The sequence below is a fragment of the Dinoponera quadriceps genome, unplaced genomic scaffold (genome assembly GCF_001313825.1).
Source record: "Dinoponera quadriceps isolate SergipeBrazil2010 unplaced genomic scaffold, ASM131382v1 scaffold823, whole genome shotgun sequence".
Taxonomy (NCBI): Eukaryota; Metazoa; Arthropoda; class Insecta; order Hymenoptera; family Formicidae; genus Dinoponera; species Dinoponera quadriceps.
Window position 1 is genome coordinate 532,478 of NW_014555144.1, and position 23,918 is coordinate 556,395.

Genomic DNA, 23,918 nt, shown 5'->3' on the forward strand with positions numbered 1-23,918 from the left:
AGAGCTAGAATATGTTAAGAAAGTATCTCCGTGAGAATAATAATTTCTATTTAAATTATTTTGTCAGACAATTGTTATATAAATTAAACTACATATATGTGTATATTTACAAGTAATCCTTCGCGCGTTTGTTCCCTCCGTCGTTTCATTTCCATTCCGTCAGACAGGACTAATTGTCCTTATCGATCAGCAATCGTGCTGTTCGCTCGATCTTATTCGCCGATTCATCGTCGAGCGTCAATTCGCAGATGTATCTTTGCCTCGAGCTGCAATCCTCGCCTCTGTAGGAGTAGATTTTCGACGACACGTTGTAGGATAATTTCAAACACCTACGAGAGATTTAAGCTATAAATTAAAGTGCTTATAATATAAATATCGATCTAACGGGAGAAAAGTGGATTTAACGAAAGAACACCGGCGAGCTCGTGAATTAGTATCATTATGTGTTATTTAGTTCTTATCCACTTATCTCAGAACGTTGCAAGTATACAATTCATAACCGGTTTTCCGGTCATTTTGAAGACTCGCGAAGAATAATTGCATGTTTATATCTATCTTGCAAAATTACACGAAACTAATTTAAGGAAAAATTAATTTCATATTAAAACTCAGTTTGTATCTCTCCAAATGGACATAATCCATGTGCAGAGATGACATATATATAGAGAGAGATGTAAATCAGCAGCGCAACTTTTATATGGTAAACCTTGAAAAAAATCAAGGCGATAAGTTATCTTTGAAATTCCATTTTAATAGATAGTACAAACCTGCCATCGCCGATGACTGTTTGTTTGGTGTCTTGAACCGGTCGAGCGCTACTGGACCAGATCCACAGTAGTCCCGGATTTAATCCCCCCGTCCAGAAATGCTTTCCTTTCAGTTTAGGGTCCGACGTCAGGCCGGCGATTACATCTTGACTCTCTTCGATCGTGTTGAATTCGACCAGATGTCCGCCCATTCCACGGCAGAGGCTGGCTGACGATTTCCAGTCGAAGTCACGGTTGCTGAAGTGGTAGCAGTTTTGACCCATTCTCGTGTAATTGTCGGGACAAGGTTCTGGAAGAGCGTTAACGATAATAGACGAGTATGACATAAATCAGACGTGTTGCATTTTTTCATTGTAATTTATATATTGAAAGATCAAGAATATATGTCGTCTGAAATATTTCTCTGTTTATATTTCCTGATACTCAATTGACTTACCTTTCATTTTATTGTTGCCAGAAATAATGTAATACAACAACTCTTCCGCTCTTCTCAATCGTTTCTCCACGTGATCCAATCTGTACACCAGTTTCTCGATGGCACCTATAAATTCCCATTGAAGACTTTCAGATTCCTTTCTCTCGATACTCACGTCGTTACTATTTATAAGTCATGTTGACTATTGAAATCGATACGTGTCGCGATGGATGCAGGGCGAGATTTTTTTTTATAAAGCATACCAAGCAGATAAAGATCGGTTTCGGTAACGTCCCGCTTGTTCCCGGTGGTGATTTTGGTCGACACTGTTACCGTTTTATCACCGATCTTCATTAGACGTGCCGCACGTGAATTATTAGACTGAAGGGTAATCCAGTTTTCGAGCATCTCCGCCCAAGGACCATGATTTATTGCGACTGCCGATGAGTTCAGTCGATATGGCATACCTGATAAATCATAAACAATAAATTAACATTAATATAAAAATATAAGATTATCAAATATATAAATTTAGACACAATATAAAAATTTATACACATTCTCTTTCTTGTTTTCATGACTAAATTTTGCTGATTAAAGGTATCTTTAGTCCTTTGTCTCTTCAATATGATTTATTGTTATAATATATACACATACTAATTGTTATTTATTATGTGGTTAATTTTAAATGTATTTTATATATAAATACATGTATACTTACCGAATGCCATAGTGATAATCGCTATCAACGTAATGAGCGAAGATGACTGCATTGTTTGCTTCATCTTTATTGTAGCGATCTGTCTGTGATCTGAAAACGAGGATGAGATGTTCAAGGATATAGAATAGATCGAAAGAGGTATGTTGTTTTTCGTTCGATCCGATATTCCTGGTATCTCTGACTTTCTCCAGGAAAGTTTACGGCAGTATGTTGAAACGACAAGTATCCGGATGTAAATGAGTGTGCCGGAAAATCCCAGTGTGCACTCATGAACATGTTACATGATAGGACATCGGATGAATATGATGACATGGTATCTATCATCCTATTCCGACTGAATTTAATTTTGATAATTACAGATCTCCATAAATATTGGGCAGCGCCAAAAAGGAAAAAGAAAAATTAATTGAGATGGATTAACTTCTTATCACAGACATATACATGTATATCTTTCAAAAGAACGACGAACGTGTGGACAGAATGTTCAGAGATCATTACTTACACGTACTCTGTGTATAGCTTCTCCTCTTTTCTTTGTATCGCGAATACTCCACATCCAGCTGAATGTCACGGCCGACTGAGAAGAAGAAAAGATTCGAGTATGGTGTCGAGTCGTAGGCCAGACCTCTGTGGGTCACTTTCTCCCCTCCTTATGAGACAAGTCACTTTCTTCGGCGAGTCTACGTCCACCTCGAGATGGGATTTAATCAGTTACGGGTCGTGACGGTAGTTGTGTTTGTTGCTGCATGTTACATAGCGTCGAAGTAGTCGATGCACTTCACACAAATAAATATCACGAAACACATTTTGGGTAGAATATTATGAAAATTTGGTCATGTGCGTCTTTGCGTATGATAAGTACAATAACAGATACAGCATTTTTCGTGTTAATATATATATTGAAATTCTTATCTTGATATTATATCTCTAACGCGAGAACTATATATTTCTATTATATGAAGAGGAAGACTTGTCACTAACATCGTCGATTATTATCAATCCAAAATTACTGTTCAATTCTGTATGTAAAAACAGCGTCTGATTCGTGGGAAAAGTTGAAACATAAGAGAGACGAGCCTCTTGAAAAACGAATCTCGAGTTCCGCTCGAATAGAACGTACTCACGCGTTTACTCGTTACTGGAAATACTCGCTAAGATCGACCTACTGGCACAGTTTTCTCGGTGTACTCGAATATCAGCGCTTTTAACAAAAAACGTTCAACAAAATGTGAACACAATAACTTCATCGATCATATAATAGCAACGATTACACGACTAACTACTTTTCGATATGATTCACGCGTACTGCAATGTACTCTTGAAACATTCGTCTTTCTTATGGCGTTTATGCCGTCTGAGGTGGAACGTTCTAAAACAATGAGTTCAAGCGGCAAACATAAGAACAATGTTTCGTATGCACAAATTTCATAATAATTTCGTAATTCGTTAATTTTATTAAGGTGATAAAAAAAAAAATATACGTTATATCAGAGAGAAAATGAGATTCTCGACGTAATTAGCATATTAATAATAGTAGTAGTATTTTGGCTGGGTGAGCCAACTGAGCTTGCTCTAAAACAACACATAGATTAATTATTATTCCATTGTGCCTCCTGCTGTTTATCAAAAAATAAAAGAAGAGATCAAGCTGCATATCGGCATCATTAGGTCTAGTAGTACTCCTTATGTCGTGTAGATTCGAGGATGAAGAAAAGAAAGCGCCCAGGGACCTATATCTTTTATAAATGAATACTAGATAGTGGCATAGTATACGCTCACTGTCCTTGCCCTCTCCACAGAGTCTCTCCACAGAGGTATGCTATCTTCTGTAAGTTTCATGTTTCGGAGATGGAATTCAAGGGTTGTGTAGTCCATTAAAAGGCTAGTCCATTAAAAGGCCTATCGTTGTCCTACATCTCCGTTTACTCACAGCAAGGAGCTCCCTTGCTCGTTTGTACGAAAGCATATTAACAAAATAATAGAAAAAATTCTCTCTCTCTTTCTCTAATGTTTTTCCTCCATTTTTCACGTTTCTCTTCTCTTATATTTTTTCTACATTTAATATAAAATTCTTTCGAAACCATCGGGTTTCCCGTAGCATTTCCGTCGTTCTATTTTCAACAATTACCAATAACCACTTCCTACAATCGGAGATCGATGTCGCGGCCAGCAGCAGATCGCAAACATAATCTGTCCGAAAGATAATGCAAGTTAACGCTATGTTGCGCAGGATAACACTGGATAGCACAGATGTTCCGTGGACCGAATACGCGCGTGAGGTCGCATTGTTGTGTTGCAAATGCGCCGAAGTTCACTCGCAGAATTCCGACATTAATTTTAGAGACTTTATTTAATTAAACTGGTCGAAGAGCGCGCTTACGATCGCAATCGCTCGTCATTCACAATCGGATTCATCTCTCGCATTAACAATAATCGATCGTTAAAAGTACACGGTGAGATTGAGCCTCTCGTTGCCAGCTTGGCTGCTTCCGGTTCGCGTTTCCGCCGCGACCTCGACACTGTCTACGGTCTGGAAAAATAATGGAATCCTTTGTTCTCTCGGTTGCCGCGCTTGTCCATCGTTTGCGTTTGAAATCTCATAATTGTTCATTTTATATCTGCTTTTATTAAACAAAAAGACCACGCATCTATTTGCAAGGTAATTACCCTGTCGTCGTCGTCCCAGGACAGCTTTTTGATCCTCGGCAGAGCCGAGCCAGCAGGCCAAGCCGGCACCAGAGAATCCGGGGGATCTCCGGAATAATTGGAAGAGTCATGGGATCCCGCGTCCAGGTTAGTTCTGGCGCTCAAGTCGTTCATATTCTGCACCAGTCCGCCGATGTTGGGAATGTTCGAAGTCGCTGATAAAGCTGGCGGATTCGGGGCGGGTGCCACTTTGTGTCTGGCATACAATGGTAATTGCCTCGCCGACGCTATACCTGTAACGCGAGAAAGAAACAAAGGCATTCCAACGTCCTGATTCTCTCGTGACAGAAATGCGATTTTAAAAGAGACACGCAAATCGCTCTGCGAAAAAAGAAATGTAATCGCAGTATATTCTTATAAGGAATTAGTTATTGTTTAACAACTATCATAAATTCCCAATGAGCAGAAAATTATCGACAGAGCATTACCGCAATGATATTCAATGGTGTATAACATTTTTTAATATGTAGTTTTTAACACTGTGTAAATATTATTAGAAATAAAATTTCGACATTTCGATACTTGAAGAACATTTTCACTATGTCCGAAAGAATTATATTTATCGAGTAGTATCCTTGAAATTTTTTAAAAATATTAAGCAAAAACGTTCGAGAAAGATACACATAAAATCAAAATGTTAATCTAACGTTATTTGTTTATTGGTTTAATATTTAATATCTCGATGAATTGTTTTAAAGAAATTTACGAGAAATTATAAGAAAAGTGAAGAGTCAAGACAAAATGTATCAATAGTCGTGGAAATACTAAAAGAAACTTTGTTCATTAACATGTCGAGGTCAAATATTATAACATACTTTTTATCGTAGCGCTGTACGAGTTATCGTTGCTTTCTCCGAAGACAGGATTGTCGATATCGTTGCGATGATTCTCGGCGTTATCATCTTCGTTGCCGTCGCTTTGGCGACGTCGGTTGCGCGGGCCTTCCAAGGCATCCTGGAGAACAGTGGCACCTAGCACTTGCGGCGTCGGGCTTAGGGCTGAAGGTACCGGCGATTTCTCGCGATATCCGGTGCCCACGGAACTGACTGAATTACTGCTTTTGGGCCTTTTACTTAGAGGAGGAAAGGAGTCGACAATAAGTCATGAAATACGTCATATTTTGGATTTTTGTTCTTATTAGAAATATTCCAATATTTTCATTATGAGTACTTCGTGATGAATGATTATTAACTTTTATTAATAACTCTCTCCCTCTCTTGTATTTTAATATAATATTAATTTTAATATTGCATTTATAAAATTAATATATTACATATTAATATATAAATTTAATATTAATAATTTTAGAATTTAATAATTATTTGGGAATATTTACTTACTGCTTGTAAATGTAAAGGATGAGGATCAGTATGACGACTCCAAGGAGGCCCAAAACGGCAGCGAAGATGGCGATCAACAGCACGCTGCTTCCTAGCCAAGCGGGCGCAGCTCTCGCGGCGACCGGCAACGATCCGCCATTCGGTATGTGTACGATTATCGGGATCATACTAGACCTGGAGAAATTGCGCGCGCGCGCGCGAAAGCAAATTATGATCTGGATCGCCGGGCATGTAAACGAGGAGAAACGGATTTATCGAGATATTAAATATTAAACCAATAAACAAGGAATACCTGGGCGGATTTCCAGTGTCAGATGCCACCGCTACCAATCGAGCCAAAGATCCGTTGAAAGGACCCAGCGATCTTAGTACCAATTCTCCGTTATCTCGAACTTCGAAGGACCTGAGAGAGTCATGCTCGTAATTAAGATTGAACTTGTCGTGTCATCCTGTCTAATCTCCGTCAGTTAGACATGATGTGTAATTCATACCTCGCGTCCGGTCCTCTGAGGGATAAGCTGACTTTGTCGTCTTTGTCGGGATCGGCCACTTCCACTTTCCCTGCAAAAATCACGCGTTTTTCGTCAATATCGAACGACGGAGATCAGGTTAATCTTGAATTCAAGAGAATATTTACCGACGACGGCGCCTTCTGCCACGGAACGGGCGTGGAATTCATATCGAGGATGTCGGAATCGAGGCTCCCACTCATTCACGTTTTCGACCGAAATGTTCACACGTGACGAGTCATTCTGAAAGAAATTAAGCATTTTTGCATAATTATAAATTTCTTAAACATGAACTCTCTTACATGCAATTAAAATATTTGCATATTTTCTATTTGCGTCTTTCGTTTCAAATATTACCAACAATTACAAAATCTCTCTAGATATGTCAATTGTCTAGCCTACTGTACAAAAAGAATATATATTTCCTGTATAAGTAAGTAAATAAATAAATAAATAAATAAATAAATAAATAAATTAATTAATTAATATACTCGAATGAAAAATATACGTACGTAATATCCGTCGGTGACGTAAACCAGAAAACTATGCTGGACACGGTGCTCGTAATCCAGTCCGCCAATAAGAATTAACTCGCCGGAGTTGGTGATGTTGAATCGCTGGAGGTCCTCCATTGCGCCCCTCAGCCAGAATTTCAAGTTCTAGGATCAAAGGCTGTACTACGCTGCCAGATCGCAATTAATTCGCCGCAACAGTTTTTTCACTACTTACAGGATCGGGATTATTGACTCTCGTCGTAAGAAGGACGCTCCCAGACGGCGTGTTCTCCGGCACTCTCGTGTTATGATCCGGCAGTATGAATTTCACAGGTGATCGATTATCTAGCATCCGTAAAGGTAAATGGATTTGATTCTAATTTAATATCCGACGCAAGACAACTTTCAAGTCTCAACGATAGTTTTCATTCTTTCACATGCGTAATGACGTACGTTTGATTTAAATCTCGGCAATGACGATAAAAACAATTAATATACGAAATGATTAATAAAATAATTGACACAATTAATATATGAAATAATATCAAACAGATATTTACCTTCTCGCGATATAGAGACTGTGGCGAGGGCATACCTATCGGGATTATCCACTTGGATAGCCTATTTAACGAGCAATTAAACAGAACAGTTATTATACTTTTCATATCTACCAGGGGGATTGGATTTAGAAGAACTTTTAGAGAAACTAATGAATTAGTTTATTAATTGAATTAATATATTGATTAGTATATTTTACGCTACCTTCATTATAACAGTCGCCGGTGTTGTTAGCTCGTTATCGAGTAGCGATCGCGTCATAACAAATTCAGCAGTTTTGACGTTGAGCTCTAGGAAAGGAGGAAGCTCACCTCGAATCGTGTATCTGACAGGCGCGTTTATACCGACATCTTGATCGACGGCCTTTATCTTGTTGGGAAGCACTCTCAGCGGTTTTGCCTGTATATTAATATATTTGATTATTCCCATGAAATTATTATTGCTGGTCAGATATCAGATCCTTGCATTTTTTATATAAATCTGGCATTAACAATACGTCATATAATATTTATAATTGTTCGATATATCTTTAATAACGAGTTTTTAAAATTTATATTTATATTTCATTTTGGGTAAGGTCGAACCTGACCGAAGGCAATTTTCCAAAGGAAATACATCGCGATCTTACATCTTTCATACGACGGGGTACGAGGACCTTGTATTGTTCGTTCAAGAAAATTGGATTCTGATCGTCGGCGTCGATAACGTTGACATATAATGTTGTCGTCGAAAACCGAGGCGGATTACCTTGGTCCTGTGGAAACAAGATTAATCAAAATTTCGTTCTCAAAATACAAAAATATAATATTATTGCAAGGCAATATAACGTGCGATGAAATTATATCGCGGCGTAGAAAAGACGTTTTCGGTTTCTCACTGTTGGCGCAAAGCGTGAGAAGTAGAAGGAGAAAGCATTGTCCTATTAAGATTCTTTACGATCGTCGCTCGTTCGCGGTCTTGCGTGACGATACGCATCGATCATTCGAATCAATTTATCCGAATCCGTTGCGATCTATTTACCGCACTTTGCGAACATTAAATTCCGTTTATTGTTCCGCTGTAGAAATCTCGACGGTCGCGAATTGCACGAGAAATGCTATTCGGGAATATCACCAGTCCCATCGGGCCGGAGATCTCTAGATTACAGTTCCGATGTCTCATTTTTTTTTTTTAAATAACACAGGTGTGAGCACTTACTTGAGCGCGAATGCCCACGGAGAAAGAAGTGAGATTCTCGTAATTCAGCGATTTATTCAGGGCAAGGGTACCTTCCAGGGCATTCACGAAGTAAAAGTAGTCCTTTGCAAACAAAAAAAGATATCGTGGGGTGAACAAATAGATAAGATAATTAACTAGGGAGATGACAATTAAACTAGTTTAATTGTTCGAACGTTTGCAAAATTTACCGAATGTGGTCCTGGAAGCACTGAATACTGCACCGTGGAAAACGGCCCCGGCTGGTCGGCATCCACAGCTCGAACTCCTTGTAGAACTCTCGTGCCATTGACGGTAACCTAATTGGGATAATTAAATGATTGGTTATCCATTTCGATGTCAAAATTATAAAGAAACGCGAGAGAAACGACGATAAGATGTCAAAATACTGAGTTCTGTTATCCATACAGCACAGACCTCCAAGGGACATTCTAAAGACATCCAGAGGATGTCTTGTGTCTTAAAGATGTCCCTTGGAAACCTGTGTTGCATATGTAAGTTATTTCGGATCTTCCGATGGAGAATTGGAAATTATCGATTACACAACTCGATGAAAAACTGTCCTTACCTCGGAAATATTCAGCACGTAAGGCGCATTGATGAATTGCGGCGAGTTATCATTCGCGTCGATCACGCGAATGTTCACTGGTATGCTGATTTCCTTTAAACGTCAACGAAAACGAAATATTATTTTCTCTAAATAATACTATTTTTTCCTATTAAACAATACGGTTTATTCTAGTGGGACATTTTCATTCAAATAAAATGATATTTGATATTTAATTAATTAAATTCAAACAAACGAGTATACTAAATCTAAAGAAAACTTTTTCCCTGTGTGAAAAAATGTATGTAACAATACGTCTATTTTGGAAGTTTTCCGAGCTAAGATTGGATTATTTTTTTTAGATCTAGAGGAATAATCCAGTCTCGGCGCAGAAAACGTTCTGCTGAGCGCAGCCAATGTAATCCCATTGAGAGACAATCTCACCGGGTCTAAAGTATGCTTCCTGTTACAGATGACACTAATGATGACACTAGCTGGTCCCTCGATACCTTCCTTGTCGAGCGGCTTGATGAGCGTCAAGTTCTTCGAGTACGGCGAGATTGCGACGGGGACATCCTTGTCCTTCACCTCCAAGCTCAGCACGATGTCACCGTGTAAGCTCGGATCACCTAGCACCCCGAGGACCCCGATAGTGTCGCCTACGGGCAGATCCTCGCTGACGAAGAGATGCGCCGCGGTAGCTCCGTTTTCCAGGAAGCATCGTGCGTCTCGAATTACTGGGGAAGATATTTAATTTTTCTTACCGATATCTCGATCTACTTGCGAGAATTAATGGCAAACATTTATTTTCAAACAAAACTAATTAGCACAATTATATTAATATTCACATACAATATTTCTATAAATATTTCATAAAATTATTTCTATTTCAGTTATTAAAACCGTCATCCACATATTTTGGGTGATGTGGCAGAATTAATTCGCGGAGAATTAATTCGCGGAGCTACTCATTTGATTTTCCTCCTCGGAAACTGAAGACCGAGCGCGTTAACGAATGACGCAAGATTCGTAAAACGTTCAACGGCGTTAGAACCCTGCACTCTGGGGTTTCAAGCTCAGAGCGATATATACGAGGAAATAGCGAGGAGATAGCTCCCCCCTCTATCCTGGCTAGTAACAGTAGATGATGATTATTTTGCACGTACGCACTCGGATAACGCTATTAGTACCCACTTACTCATGATACCGTCCAGTTATTAATTGCGGCTGCTTTAACGACTCCGAACGATCCCACACAAATACGCGCATTCCAGGAGCGCTGCGTCGTAAGGCAATTAGATTTACCGTAAGTTTAACGTAACTTCGTAACCTAGAGCGTGGCGGTAAAGCGTGCGCGAATCGCGAGAACGATTCTGCAAATTACTCGAGAGGCGGGTAGGAACGGATTCGTCTTAGCGCGCGAAATATCCCATCGCGTCCGCGTTTCGCAGAATTGAGAATAAAACTAGCAACCAGCTCCGTTCTGCCTTCCCGTGATGGGTTTAACACGTTGAGTGACCCGGGGGTAATCGCCACTGTGATATTACCGTCTTGTTAAGGCTTCTGTTTCTTTGCCACGGGAAGGTTGCATGTCACGTTAACTTTACAATTATTTATCGATTGTTGGAGCAAAAGGGAAAATATTCGGAATATTTTATAAATTGATCGATCGATCACAAGTGTCACGTTTATCGACATATCTTTTCATTTCAACGCCTTTCGCAAGAATTTTGGGCATGCGTTTTCTCGCTTCATCAAACAAGACGACTGCAGCGCGGGATCTCAGCAGACCTACTCTGTAACTTTTAACGACAGTGTCATCAATCGTTACGTTGCTTTTCTGTCATATATTATATCTGTCATCAATCGTTACGTAGCTTTTCTGTCATATATTATATCTGCGCAACGTGCAATATAACGATAATAACACTGTCGTTAAAAGTTACAGAATAGGTCCAGCATTCTGTAATTTTTAACGATAATTATCGTTACATCATCGTTGCGCAGCTTTCCTATGATATGTTACATCTGCGCAATAACGTAACGACACTTAAACGTACCGTCATTAAAAGTTGTAGAATAAAGCCTACCTACAGAAGCCTCTTAAGGAGTTGCGTATAACATTTAATTAATTGTATCAAAATGGTCGATAAAGAGCTAATAAGACGAGATAAAAAAAAATATATATCCTGAATTATATTTATTTATTATACCTTCGATGATTGAATCATCAGTCAGACGTTCGCACGATCACTGAAAATCAGCGGGGCACTCAACATGTTAAACGAAAGCCCGTCGAATCACAGTGCCACGTCATCTCTCAGTAACTGCTCGTTATTTCCGGTTGATCGACGGGAATTCGGATGCTAGAAGGACACATATCGGAGGCGTATACGAGAATACGCGTGGGCTGTTTAGCGCGTATGCGAGAGGGTAGATATGCGCGCTTCCCTGGAGCGGAGTTCCGGTCCCGGAACCCGAATGGCGTATCGTCCGCGCAACGTTACCGCGTCTTTCGCAAACCTCTTTTCTAGCATAGGCGAACACCTCGCTGGTAAAAGCACGTCGTTCGATCGTGCGCGAAAACACCGGCAAATGCTCGACATGAACACTGCGCAAATGCAACGTTCGTGTGCTGCTCATCGTCATCATCGTCGTCATCATGATCTTCATTCGGAGTTAGACGTTTACGCGTAAAATATAATAGTCTACCTAGTAGATAACGTCAACTATGTGTAATGGGTCATCTATGCAAACCATCTATCTTATAGTTTAAGCTAATTTAGACTAATAATTATCCTTTTTCTTTGCACTATATCATTTATAATATTTTACATAGTTTACATTGTCTATATGAAAAAGTTCGTGTAAACATCGCATAGACGATATATAAATTAACTATGTAGACGTAATCTTAAAAACTATGGCACAACCCTGATCTTAATCTTCCTTATCTTCTCCTTTATAAACATGCGAGATGCAGCGATGGAGAGGAGCACGTGGTGCGGGCGGACTTACTTTGGCCGAGGAGCGGCTGCAGCATGCAACAGAGGAGCGGCAAGATCCTCAATACGTTTCGCCCCATGGCAATTCAAGATCATCGTCCATCGATCCCGTCGGCCGATGCATCTGCAAAAGGAGAGTGAAGAGTCGGTAAATACTCGGGGGGAAAAGCAGCGGGCAACGGCGGATGAATGCCGGGGACGTCACGTTTGCGCAATCGAGTCTCCTTCAGTCCTTCAGACTGGCGGGTCTTGGGAACGAAGTTTCCCAGAAAAAGATACTTCGATCCATAGTGTCCGCGATGATAAAATTGTCTGCCTTCGACACGTGCTATCCCCAGCTTGGCGGAGTCATCGTTCCTGGCGGGGTTTTTATCGCTCTTCCGCGGAAGCAACGTCTCGTTTCCACGTGAAAGATTTTTCGTGAGATTTTGTGAACTTGGCGCGAACTTCCGCCAAGATTGGCTGAGAGGAATTCTTTTTTTTCACAAAGTCGATCGTTATCTCGTCACACGAGAGATATCTACTCGGGAATCGTCTTCGGTCGGATCCGGTCGTGGCGGGATAGGCCTCGATGTCAAATAAGCTATATTATTAAGCAGCAATTTCGTCGGGTAACGTGCAATCGAGTTTGTCGTCGGCTTAACGGGCAGGTGTAAGAATATAAGCGGTGGGCATCCTCGGCCGAAACGTGTTTGCAACACAAGCATAACGCGTGGTTAGAAAGCATGCAGAGAAACTCCTTTATTACGTGGAACTATGGCTATGTGGGACTACACGTCATCGGGACTAAAAGGACTTATCACCGGAGACAACTTTTAGCACCTTGCGATCTCCTCTTAAGCACACGGTGTATCGTCTCTATCCGTCTGTCTGTCCTGCTCGTGTGACGTCAAGTCGGGAACTCGGTAATCATTTTTGACCAGTCTAAAGCACTGAGAGATCATATCGCATTCTCGTTTCTTACGATCGAATGAAAGAACGGAAGCGGGCTTCTTCAGGCCGGTTAATGCGAGAAAGCGCGACGGATCAACGTTCGCTTTTGCGTTTACCGTTCGTGTTTGACGGTAAACGCGCGTTGACTGCGTCGGTGATTTTTTTTCTAATTGTTAAGAATAAAATTTGTAAAACTCTGAAAGTCGCATTTGGTATAATATTCAGATTCGATGTAAAATTTTCGTGTTAAGCTTCTTATCTTGCTTTGTTAGATTTAATTTTTAACGCAAAATTTTTTAATATAAAATTTTTAATTTTCATGGGAGAATATAAATCTCTAATCACTAATTATTATTTTGAGTAAAATATTAACTTTTGTTATGATATATCGACATCTGTAATAACGTATTTATTAAAAAAGATCTCTAATAGTAAATTCAATTCACTTCTTTCTGAAATTACTCAATGGAATTTGAAATTGATATTCAATTCAATTCAATGAAAATTCCTTGTACATCCGAAATATTGCGTGAACGTTGGTGCGTAAAAAATTTGCATATCCATTGATCGAGACGCACTCCGTGGGAAGTTCTCAGCATCACGCGACGGAAGTGATCGAAGGGGGAAATCCAGACACCGCACAAAGAAACTGGATTCGTGCAGAAAAGATCAGCCGGATGCTTCGGTTATGTGGGGCGCGGTACTGCTTAAATTCACGGACCGTAAATTGAAACGCAACGCAATGGGCAACCGGCGTAAAAGCCTTCGGCCTCGGTTCTGCAGCAGATAACTGTATAAAAAATATCGTCGGTGCAGCGTACGTCCGGTATCGACAGTCTCGGTCGCTCGAGTCCCGATTTAAGCGTACGTGCTTCGTTAAATTCAAACGATCATACGAGATTGACGTTTACAAAGAGATAAAATCGCGAGGTCAATGATGCAGTAACGATATTTACCACAAAATACGTTCGGCAGAAGCGCGTCGTCCATATATGTATATATATATATATATATATACGATCTCGTTGCGCGGGAAGACTGAAGATTCCTCTCGGCAGCCTCACTTTCTCAATCGGCACGCCGAATCCTACGGTTAATCCTCTCTCGATCTGCCACGCATTCGATTAGTCAGCGTCGTTTGCGACGAAAAGCACAAAGGGCCTGGACGAATCACATACATACACACGCACACACCCGGAGAGTCCTTATCGATCCGTGCAGCTGGTCCCTCTTCTAACTCACACTTGCCTTCACTCTCGTGACAGAGGTAAGCACGAAATCTGTAAGTTTAATAACGCCACTGGTATGTACGCATTCGTAAAACTTTCCCCCTGATTAAATCACAACTCGAGAAGCTCACTTTGGAAATTGATTCTTTCGTCGTTCTTCGGCCGGACGGTACACACACTGTGCGCACGATGCACTTCGTACTTCGCGCACCACCTGCGATCGACCTGGATCTATCTCACGTCAAACTCGACCACGACCGCGCTGTAGGGCTGTGGAACTCTTTACTACAAAACGGAGCTGTCGGGCAAAGCGTCGAAGCGGCACTCGGGAAGTCGGCTCCTCATTGTCGGGAAGAGGGGACCGCGGTGACCAACAGAAACGTCTACCCGAACCGCGCCGCGAACAGGTGTTTGCTTTCATACACGGGGGGAAACGGACACGGTCGTACATGCGTGTATACTCGAACGAATGAACGCACGCGTAACTGACCCCTATCCCCGGAGCCCTTCGAGGACTGCGACGACCTTACCGGAGCATGGGAGTGTGAGTTTCCGGTCTTCGAGAAGTTCCCTCAAAAGAAGTTTCTTGAAATAAAAATGGGAAGATTTTAAGAAATCAAAAGGTGCTCGAAAAAACGTAAATTGAAACGTTAACTGAAATTCGTTAAACGCAGTTTTGTTCAACAGAATCCAGCAGTATTTTACGAGTAACAATCCCATTAAAATCCCCTGATCCGGCATAACATTACGATACCCTTCATTCAACTTCTCCAACTTCTTAATAACCTAACGAGTACGAAATCGTTCGGCAAAATGAGAGCTGGTGATTGTTCGCCGAGCGAAATGTCGTACATTTGCGTCAACATTTACGCAAGCAAGCAATTTTTTCGATAATGTGCCTAGCCGAACATCTCGTTGTGCCTAACAGTTCGTGATATTTGACGTTGTGAGAAATGGACGGCAAGTGGCACGAGATCCACGCGATTCGCTTATGGCATCGCGATGTGTCCCTCGCGGATCATCGGTCTGTGAAATTGCTGTACGACCCCCCTCCTACTCCTTACAACGATGAGAGGAATGACTTTTATTATGCACGGTGCTTGCAGTTAATAAACATCGGTTCTCGTCCTAAGTTCTCTACTTTGAAGCGGTTTCTTCTGCTATTGTCGGGCGATTTAAGGAAGATGACTCACTAACGGTGCGTTCACGGTCGGGACACGCAATTTGTTAATTATTTTCGCAATTGCCCGATTATCGTGTTTTCAAATGCGTCATACAACGCTGAGGACAAACAACGCTTGTCTTTTCGATTTTTCATTCGAGAAGTTTCCAACTTATTCCCACTCGCGCTCCGAGTTTTCTCGGTGTCGATGAAGCGATATACTTACTGCGTCAAAGAAGCGTTGTACATTGCAGTAATAATAACCCGGGATAAATTCAAGCCGAATTCCCCCCCCCCCCCNCCCCCATCATCTCGGATCCGTTTGACACGAGTACATCGCGATACTACATGCGCGTAAGTCAAAGGAGACGGATCGTTTCTCACGCGATCGCGTGGCCACTTCGACATGAGTTTGTTCATCGTGACTGGACGGTACACTCGAGTATTCGATCTCTCTAGAAACCAGAACCAGTCAGCGAATTTAGGTCATCTCGGGTCCACGTTATAATATAGAAGATAATATAGAAGAAAAGGTGATATTATGTCCCCCCACCCCCCCTCTTCCATTTACATTTTGTACAATAACTTCGTTATACGCCCAAGTTTAAGAAAGATGAGGAAGTATATATAATTAAATGCTAAAATGTACCTTAAAGACGAACTCGAAATACTCGAAAGTGAGAATGCGTTATGACAAATGTCGGCTATATTGCATATTAGCACTGTGTAACGGCGGGCAACTAAACAAATGATTCCATAAGTAATCATTAGAATTCGTCACCTAGTAACGGAGATATTAAAGAGGACTTACAAAGCTACAATATCACTTTTTCCTCTACATATTTTTTTTGTTTCTTCGCTAAAAGTAAAAATAGAGAAGTCTTTCAGTGGAAGGCGATTTCCTTCCATGAACAGCCTTAGGAAACAAGTCGCACGACACGGCATTCTATCAATACACATACAGCCATTTATTGCGGATTAAAATGTTTTACTGTTTTATAATATAGCGTCCAATATATTATTGCGATACAAATAATTTCTACTTAGGCTCATGTCGCGTTCATGGCAATTAAAAGCCGTTAATGGGTTTAAGTGTGACGGAATGAACGCTGATCGATTAGCGTCACGTGGAATCATGCATTACACGGCTTAACGCGGGAAGGATATCTGGTAGCCATCCTTTCGCGTCTCTTACATCACGGGCGTCCCGTTCCATTGTATCAGAGCATCCTGCCATCTTTAGCGCAGCGTGAAATAAGTTGAAAAAAGAACTGATACCTTGAATTCTGTGCTACGGACGATTGCGCGACCGTGCATATATCACATGATTATTTTCTAACAAAGAAGACAATACGATCTTAGAGAGATTTTTTTGGCGCTCCTACGAGGGGGTAAAATTAATCTCTGCGAATGTGTTTATACTTATATTTTCGCTGATTTGAATTTTGCGCTACGAAAATAACGATTGAGCGATCTTGCGGATATCACGGTGATTATTTCGTGACGAACAAAATAACAATGATCTTCGAGCGATCTTCTCTGACGTTTACGAGGCGAGTAAAATTGATCTCTGAACACACGTTTATATATTTATCATATAATATACTGACTTGGATCGGATGAGTTTTTCTAACGGTGTCGCGGCGATGTCCGTGGTTTCCATTGTTGCAGCATCTGATGTCCCGGAAGTCTCGTTCGCTCTGGTGTCCACCGTTAACGTAGCGTGACTACCGCCGCAGGTGAAATATTGAACCTCGAAGCTTCAACATGCACGTACATGGGATTCCCAAAGGCCGACGAGTAGAAGAAAATTATATATATTCCCACATGTTCAAAAGTTCAGTGGAATTAACCTCTACAGCAGCAGTTGCTCTCTCACTCGCTAACTGCATATCTGATATATATTATGTATGTACGTACCGTCTTTCCGCGTGATAGTTTCTCAGCAACTCTCGGTTCGTGTTGAAGAGCACTCCGTGATGGCCAAGGCAAAGAGTCACCCATATCGGTAGACTGGGTGTCTTCAGACGAGAACCCAATTGCTTGCTTACGTCGCCGTCTCCTTCGTGGACTAGAAATCCCACTTCGCTTCTGATGAGAACTCCCCATTGCGGTACAGCCTGTAAATGATATCAAATTAGATTAATGAAAAGAAGTCTATTTAAATTACGTCAAATTAATTTCAATTAATCAACATCGAAATGATCTTTTGACATTTTTAAATTGGTTTACATATGTGTTTTCATCGCCGACATGAAGCACTCCGTTATGAAGATGCGGTGAGGCACGACCAGTCAGAACGAAGATGACGATGCTAATTGGCCCTTCCTCCGTGCACCCGCCTAGGATCGACGCCTTCGGGTCCTCTAAATCATTCCGAACTCTGAGAAGATCAAGTACTTACATTAGATTAGTTTGTTTGAATAGTCAAGTAATATAATTCCCCATTTTCGCTCTGGAATAAGATCGTGTCGATGAATAAAAGACAAGATAAAATGTCTTACTTTGAGAGGCCCCTCGACAGCACCGCGCTGTATAGAAGCAACTTCGCACCGGGCCCACCCTCGTCGTGAAACTGAAAGGAAATGTAAATGAGGCTTTTAGTTGGTATCCTCGTAATAGTCTTGGTTAAAAAAAAAAAAAAGAAGGTAAGATAATTTTGCATCTTATGATAAAACAAATATCACAATTGAATCGATTCAGTTAATTTCCAATTTTGTACGAGAAGAGGATAAATCAACGGAAAAAGATAAAAGGCAATTGAGGTCCAATAGAGAAACGATACCGAGTCGTTGCAACAGTTAAGTGCTTATCTATGCACTGTCTGATATTCAGAGCGTAAAGTCTCTCGCGACGTGAACACTCACCAAGTACAAGTATCTCTTGATAAATATCTCGAGGTCCTCCAAGGAGTTGAATTCGAAGAGGTGCAGCTGGGGGGACAAAGTAACCTTTCAGGGAATGCGACGGTGCATCGTGGAAAATCTAGTAGCGCGCCTCGTGATATATCGGTCGCGCGATCTCGAAGCTAGCTCTAACGCTTGGCGGAATACCAACGCTGTAATTTGACATACGTTGTTTCGTCGCGCATTAATTGCACGTGAAAGCCAAAGTTTCACCGAGTTCACTCATTTGCACGATGTCAAAACTACGAATTTCTCTCGAATACGTAAGAAGCGTGCCTCCTGCACGATTCGACCGTTTCGTGCTCGCCGAAAACGAAAAATCGAAAGAACCGCACATCACGAGCTTTCTTCTTTTGTTGGGGGTAGATATTAATGTAGAAAATATATACCGTTTCTGTTAGCCCGTCTTGGAAATATTGTACACTATGCTGAATATACGGTGTCTCCTGTGGCAGAACTACCACGGCCTTTGGTACGGTGTTGCTGACTACGTTCGGGCATGTGGACACGGAAAAGCCGCCGGCACAACGCCAAATGATCTCTGATATCGCGGAAGTCAGCACTTCGATCTGTCGATCGTACGGCGGTTTCAGCAGACTGCAATGGAGGGGAAAAAAATCCTCTCAGAGCGAGTTATTCGACTATGTACACAATAAAAAATAAACATTTTGTATTTATATTAAAATCCATCCTTGTTAAAACTTTTGTGCCCAATTTTTAATATATTCGTATGTTAATTTAATATGTTGTATTTATATTATCTCAATATTTTGTGTTGAGTCGAGATATATTCAACATGGGCAAGTGCAAAATAACATTATAAATATTAAAATAACATATTTTATACTCCAGTGTCAATTAATATATTGATTTTGTGTTAATTTTTAACAGAATATTTGTATTACTTTTCAACATATTTACCTTGCGTTAAATTAAAACAAAAATTGATGTGGACCGTTTGAGGCATGGAAAATGTGTTAAATTTATCATAAAATTTTCTACTGTGTACGAAAATGAAGTGCAAGCAACAGCTTGTGTTTCTGAGCAACCAAAAACCCAATTTACGGATATGACAAAATATGAAACGTGTTGCTATGAGGAAACTTACGCTTCGGGCCCGGTGCGGAATTCTTGCCTGTCGCATTTGAACAAAAAGTGCTTCAGCATGACAGCTTGTACCGCGGTGACAAGGCCTCTCGTTGTGTTTCTGGGCGCTCTGAGTCCAAAGGCCAAACTCTGCCCGTAAGGTCGTAAAGTCAATCCGGTTCTTGCCCATTCAGCTTTAGGTGGGAGAGCACAGGAACCGAAGACCAACGCTCTCAAAGCCTGTTACAATAATAAGAGAATTGTCAATGCGATGATAGTAACGAAAATTATTACTTCATTATTCTTTAAATTAAGCATTACTAACAAAATCACATGATGCACATCGATATTTTCATTATTCTCGCAATCTACAGAAATATTCTGCGAATTGCGACCGTTCGATTTAAACGCAGATAATAAAATTATGACTTCTACAAACTATTTTTTTTAACAACAACGGAGTTCTTTAATATTTTCTTAACATAATGTTACTTATTTTAAATAATTTATTATTTGTGACAACCATTGTAATATTTGGATGGAAATACAAAAAAATATATTATTTGACGTAAAGATATTGTTTGAGAAACCAAATAATCCTGAGTGTTGAGTCAAATATTCGTTTGTTTGTTTCATTCCAAACAATAAATTTATTTCAACTAAAAAGATGTTAAGTCCAGAGAAATCTCTGTGTAGATAGATTTTGAGATATCACGTTATATCTCACCATACATGTTTCCTCCTCGATCGGCTGTCCACCGACCACCGGTGTTTTCGGCAAGGCTCTCGTGTTACGCGGATAGAGTATCCTCTCTGAAACACACATTAAGAAGATACTCATACTCCAGAAACTAAGCAGATTAAGGACGTAAGCGTCTCTTTACACCTGGGTAAAGCTCGTCGGGTTCGGCCATAAGAGCAGCGCACCGGGCTGCTCGGGTTGACAGCAACATCTTCCCCCGAGGTTTTTAATAATTCTGCGATATTAAAGGCACATATTAAAGGCACCGAAGATATCGGATTATTATCATCTCACATAATGTTGCGATCAGAAAAACACGTATAAAATTTCTCTGCTGTGGAAGTAGATTTTTAATGTCCGGTTCCATCATCACGATTTAAATCTAACCGACGATTAATGTAATTGACCAATCACATTGGTCATTTAGCTGAATCGATCACTGCGATTGGTCAATTCCGTTGAGTTAATCGTCGATTAGATTTAAATCATGACAATGGGGCCGAGCATAAGATACACTGAGCTACGTTAGTCTCTCGGTACCCTCGGTATGCGCGAGCTATGCGGCAAGTGCAAGTCGCGATCTCCGGCGAGGATGACTCCGCGGCCGGTTGTCACCCAATGGTAGTACCACGCCAGCAGAATATCGGATATCAATTGGGATCGTGCCGGAGTCCGCACCCTCCTTTATATAGGCCCGCGTACAGTGCTTATGCGTGCAGGCATCTCGCAAAATACGTCGCGCCATCGGGACTGATCGCGCGCACGGAAGGTGTCAATTCGAATGTCCGAGGAGATACACGGCAAGGGCGATAGACATGCCCTACTAATGTCTATTTGCCGCTATCCAATTGCTGCTTGCAATTCGTGCGCACGTGAGTCTGTCCTCCCGGCCATTGGCGTAATTAGCACTCTCGTGTTGGCGACTCTCTTCGTTCAACTTATCCCCGATTGTTCGCGCTACGGCTGGCGATGAAGGAATATGTAACTGCGAATGATCACCCGATAAACAATATATCAATGTTATAATTTTTCACTCAACGATGTAATTGTTGTATACAACATATCCCAGATAGGAATTCAAATAAACAGTATCAGGCTCTCTGATGAACATTGACGTAATGTTACTCGTTGATTGGTGTTTATTGGGCATTCGTTCTAAAACGACGTCTGATACTTGGTCTGTTCTCTATAGTTAAACTGTCTACATTAATTCAAGAAGTTTATATAGATATAGAAGTTTACATACATATTAGATTAGAAGCATATGAAGCGTACGTGCAAAATTCCCTCGCTTCAGTGTATTTACTGAACTAGTGCAGCCAGTTCAGCTATAAAGAACAGACCAATTGTTTGCGTTTAGCAGAAAAAGCAGTTCACTGAGTGCTTAATGATTATTGTCCTTGATTGGTACATCCTCTTGGATCTACCAGAAATCTAAACGCTCCAGTCAATAAAAAACAATAATCATTAACCTGTTAACCGAGCGGGATGTATAAATACGTCCGTGTTGCGCAGTTAAAAAAGGAATTCCCCGGTTAACAGGTTAAGCGCTCACAGAGCTTCCTTTTCTACTGAACGCAGCAATTGCGTTTGAGTTCCTCGCGAGCAAAAAAGGAGATTCAACGTCAAATTGAAACATTAGTTATGCTATCGTGGATCGGTGCTGCGAAGTTGCCTAATACGTTCCTGTGTTTCCCCACGTTATTCCCGTTACGCCGAATGCTTTACGAGAGGCGCCGGAGTTTAAATGCGATGTTGTTTACGCACGAGCGCAGAATATCGATACGCTCGGGTCTTTACACTTCTCGCGTGTACGTCGGGCATAACTGCTTGCATACAGGAGCCGAGTCGAAGTAAAACAGAGAACAAGGTTCTCGTCTTCTCGGAAACAGCTTCGATCGTAACGCGACGGCCACTTGGACGGAAATAATGGAAAATTAACAATGGGACACGATAATGCCGGTTGTCGCACAAATTCTCCCATGTAAATAGACGCGATATTAGTAGTCTTCTCTTTCCAGCGTGGAGAATTCGAATTTAACAATCTTTTTGTACCCATACCGAGTGCAAAAAATTGCTAAAACAAAGGTTCTTCCCGTGCAAGGGAACACGCGTGTCAAGGGTGAATGATCCGATATTATTTTTTTTATAGGTTTTTTATAGACTGGTACGGTGTAGAGTGTAGTCCGAGTGAATTTCGAACGAGGGATCGCGCGAGGCGAATGAAACTCTCGCACGGTTAGACCGGCTGTTCTCAGACGACGGAGTAAGATATGTACACGTATATATCATTCGGCACGGCCTTTCGAGCTACTTCGTAGCTCGAAGACGGTCGCGTGTTCGCGTGCAATCAAGATATCGGATTACGAATTCGCGCCGGAACGGCCATCTGCATTCGGCGATTGCACACCCCGATATATCGCGCTCCTAATTTACATCCGCGAGCGGCACCTCTCGAGCGGGCATAACTATCGATCTATTCAACCGTTTACGCTACAGCGGGTATATAATGCTGACAGGCTAGCATATAATTAAAGCTCGTTATAAGAGCTAATAAACGGCTCGGGTATGCTAAGATCAACCTAGTTGCGTTGGGTTTCCGTAGAATGCGGGCAGAGGCCACGGTTACACTGCACGAGCCATGAGTGCGACCACTGCACACTTGGCTGAAAAAACATTTACAGCGAAATTAATAATAAAAAATGTAATATGTCAATGTAACCCGAGTAAAAACACGTCTACATTGAAAAAAGTGCCATATTCCAGTAAATATTTGTTAAGAAATATTTGAGAGTGATTATTTTATTTACTTAAATTATATAAATATTATTTAAATATAATATTTCTTTTATTATATTCTAACATATCTGCTATATACCGACCACTAGCGTTTAAAAATAAGGCGGCAAATTAAAATTGAGGGTACGTTATTTCATAAAAATATTAAGAAAATAGTAGGTAAGCGGAACTGTCTGGTAATTAGTTATGATTTATCATCTTATAACGGTAATTTCTTTTGTCGTTTAACCATTAGTTAACTTGTTTATCTAGCTATTAGGAGAAATGAGCGTTGCATTATTGGCTAACAGCTACGTTAGACATGTTAGTTACGTTAGCAGTTAGACACAAATTTGCTACTTCATGGCTAAACTCACTCACGAAGTTCAATTTTTATTAGGGTAGAATTTTAATTTTCCTCTTTTTCAGTTGCGGTATTTTTGTGATAAGGTTTCTGTCGTTCTGTCATTCTGTCTGTTATAAGAAATTTCATTACCTTTGTCCCGAAGGTAAGGGGGCAACTTGTCTTTTCGCATCTCCCTGCAGTGTCGCTTGTCGCAGGTGAGCGTCGCGTTTTTCGCAGCGGCTTCGTCCTTCTCCGGCACGTTGGACGTGAATTCCGCCATTTCGCACGTACCCTTCGCGTTCGCATCACCTTCCGGGCCAGAATTCGACTTTGAATTCATACGTTCACCGAACTTCACCAGGAACCGGACCAAATCGCCGTTGCACGTGGTCGCATCCTCCTCTCACAAGACGAATTTGTTCGTTGAGACGTATCCTCGGAAGCCGGAAGGTATCTACG

The 23,918-nt window shown here is 41.0% G+C and overlaps 3 protein-coding genes across 3 annotated transcripts; all 3 read right to left on the bottom strand.

The window, feature by feature from the left end:
* Window positions 1-169: 169 nt before the first annotated feature.
* Window positions 170-1,967, bottom strand: LOC106743058 (killer cell lectin-like receptor subfamily F member 2). The gene is made up of 5 exons (XM_014616552.1): window positions 1,904-1,967; window positions 1,446-1,649; window positions 1,204-1,308; window positions 768-1,056; window positions 170-329 (listed from the first exon to the last, which is right to left on the bottom strand). Exons 1-5 carry the CDS (start codon window positions 1,965-1,967, stop codon window positions 170-172), a joined length of 822 nt encoding a protein of 273 aa, XP_014472038.1.
* Window positions 1,968-3,998: 2,031 nt separating this feature from the next.
* On the bottom strand, window positions 3,999-12,517 carry LOC106743105 (cadherin-8). Its single transcript, XM_014616643.1, has 17 exons — window positions 12,291-12,517; window positions 9,717-10,009; window positions 9,294-9,386; window positions 8,917-9,024; window positions 8,708-8,809; window positions 8,139-8,264; window positions 7,715-7,909; window positions 7,513-7,573; window positions 7,188-7,297; window positions 6,971-7,117; window positions 6,587-6,701; window positions 6,441-6,510; window positions 6,242-6,352; window positions 5,950-6,123; window positions 5,425-5,681; window positions 4,571-4,842; window positions 3,999-4,433 (listed from the first exon to the last, which is right to left on the bottom strand). The coding sequence occupies exons 1-17, from the start codon at window positions 12,355-12,357 to the stop codon at window positions 4,344-4,346; spliced, it is 2,391 nt and encodes a 796-aa protein (XP_014472129.1). The 5' UTR covers window positions 12,358-12,517; the 3' UTR covers window positions 3,999-4,343.
* Window positions 12,518-15,918: 3,401 nt separating this feature from the next.
* Window positions 15,919-20,964, bottom strand: LOC106743104 (protein FAM188B2). Its single transcript, XM_014616642.1, has 11 exons — window positions 20,876-20,964; window positions 20,480-20,570; window positions 20,321-20,406; window positions 19,616-19,833; window positions 18,897-19,104; window positions 18,469-18,534; window positions 18,106-18,176; window positions 17,834-17,984; window positions 17,522-17,721; window positions 17,212-17,361; window positions 15,919-16,838 (listed from the first exon to the last, which is right to left on the bottom strand). Exons 2-11 carry the CDS (start codon window positions 20,544-20,546, stop codon window positions 16,793-16,795), a joined length of 1,263 nt encoding a protein of 420 aa, XP_014472128.1. The 5' UTR covers window positions 20,547-20,570; window positions 20,876-20,964; the 3' UTR covers window positions 15,919-16,792.
* Window positions 20,965-23,918: the final 2,954 nt, after the last annotated feature.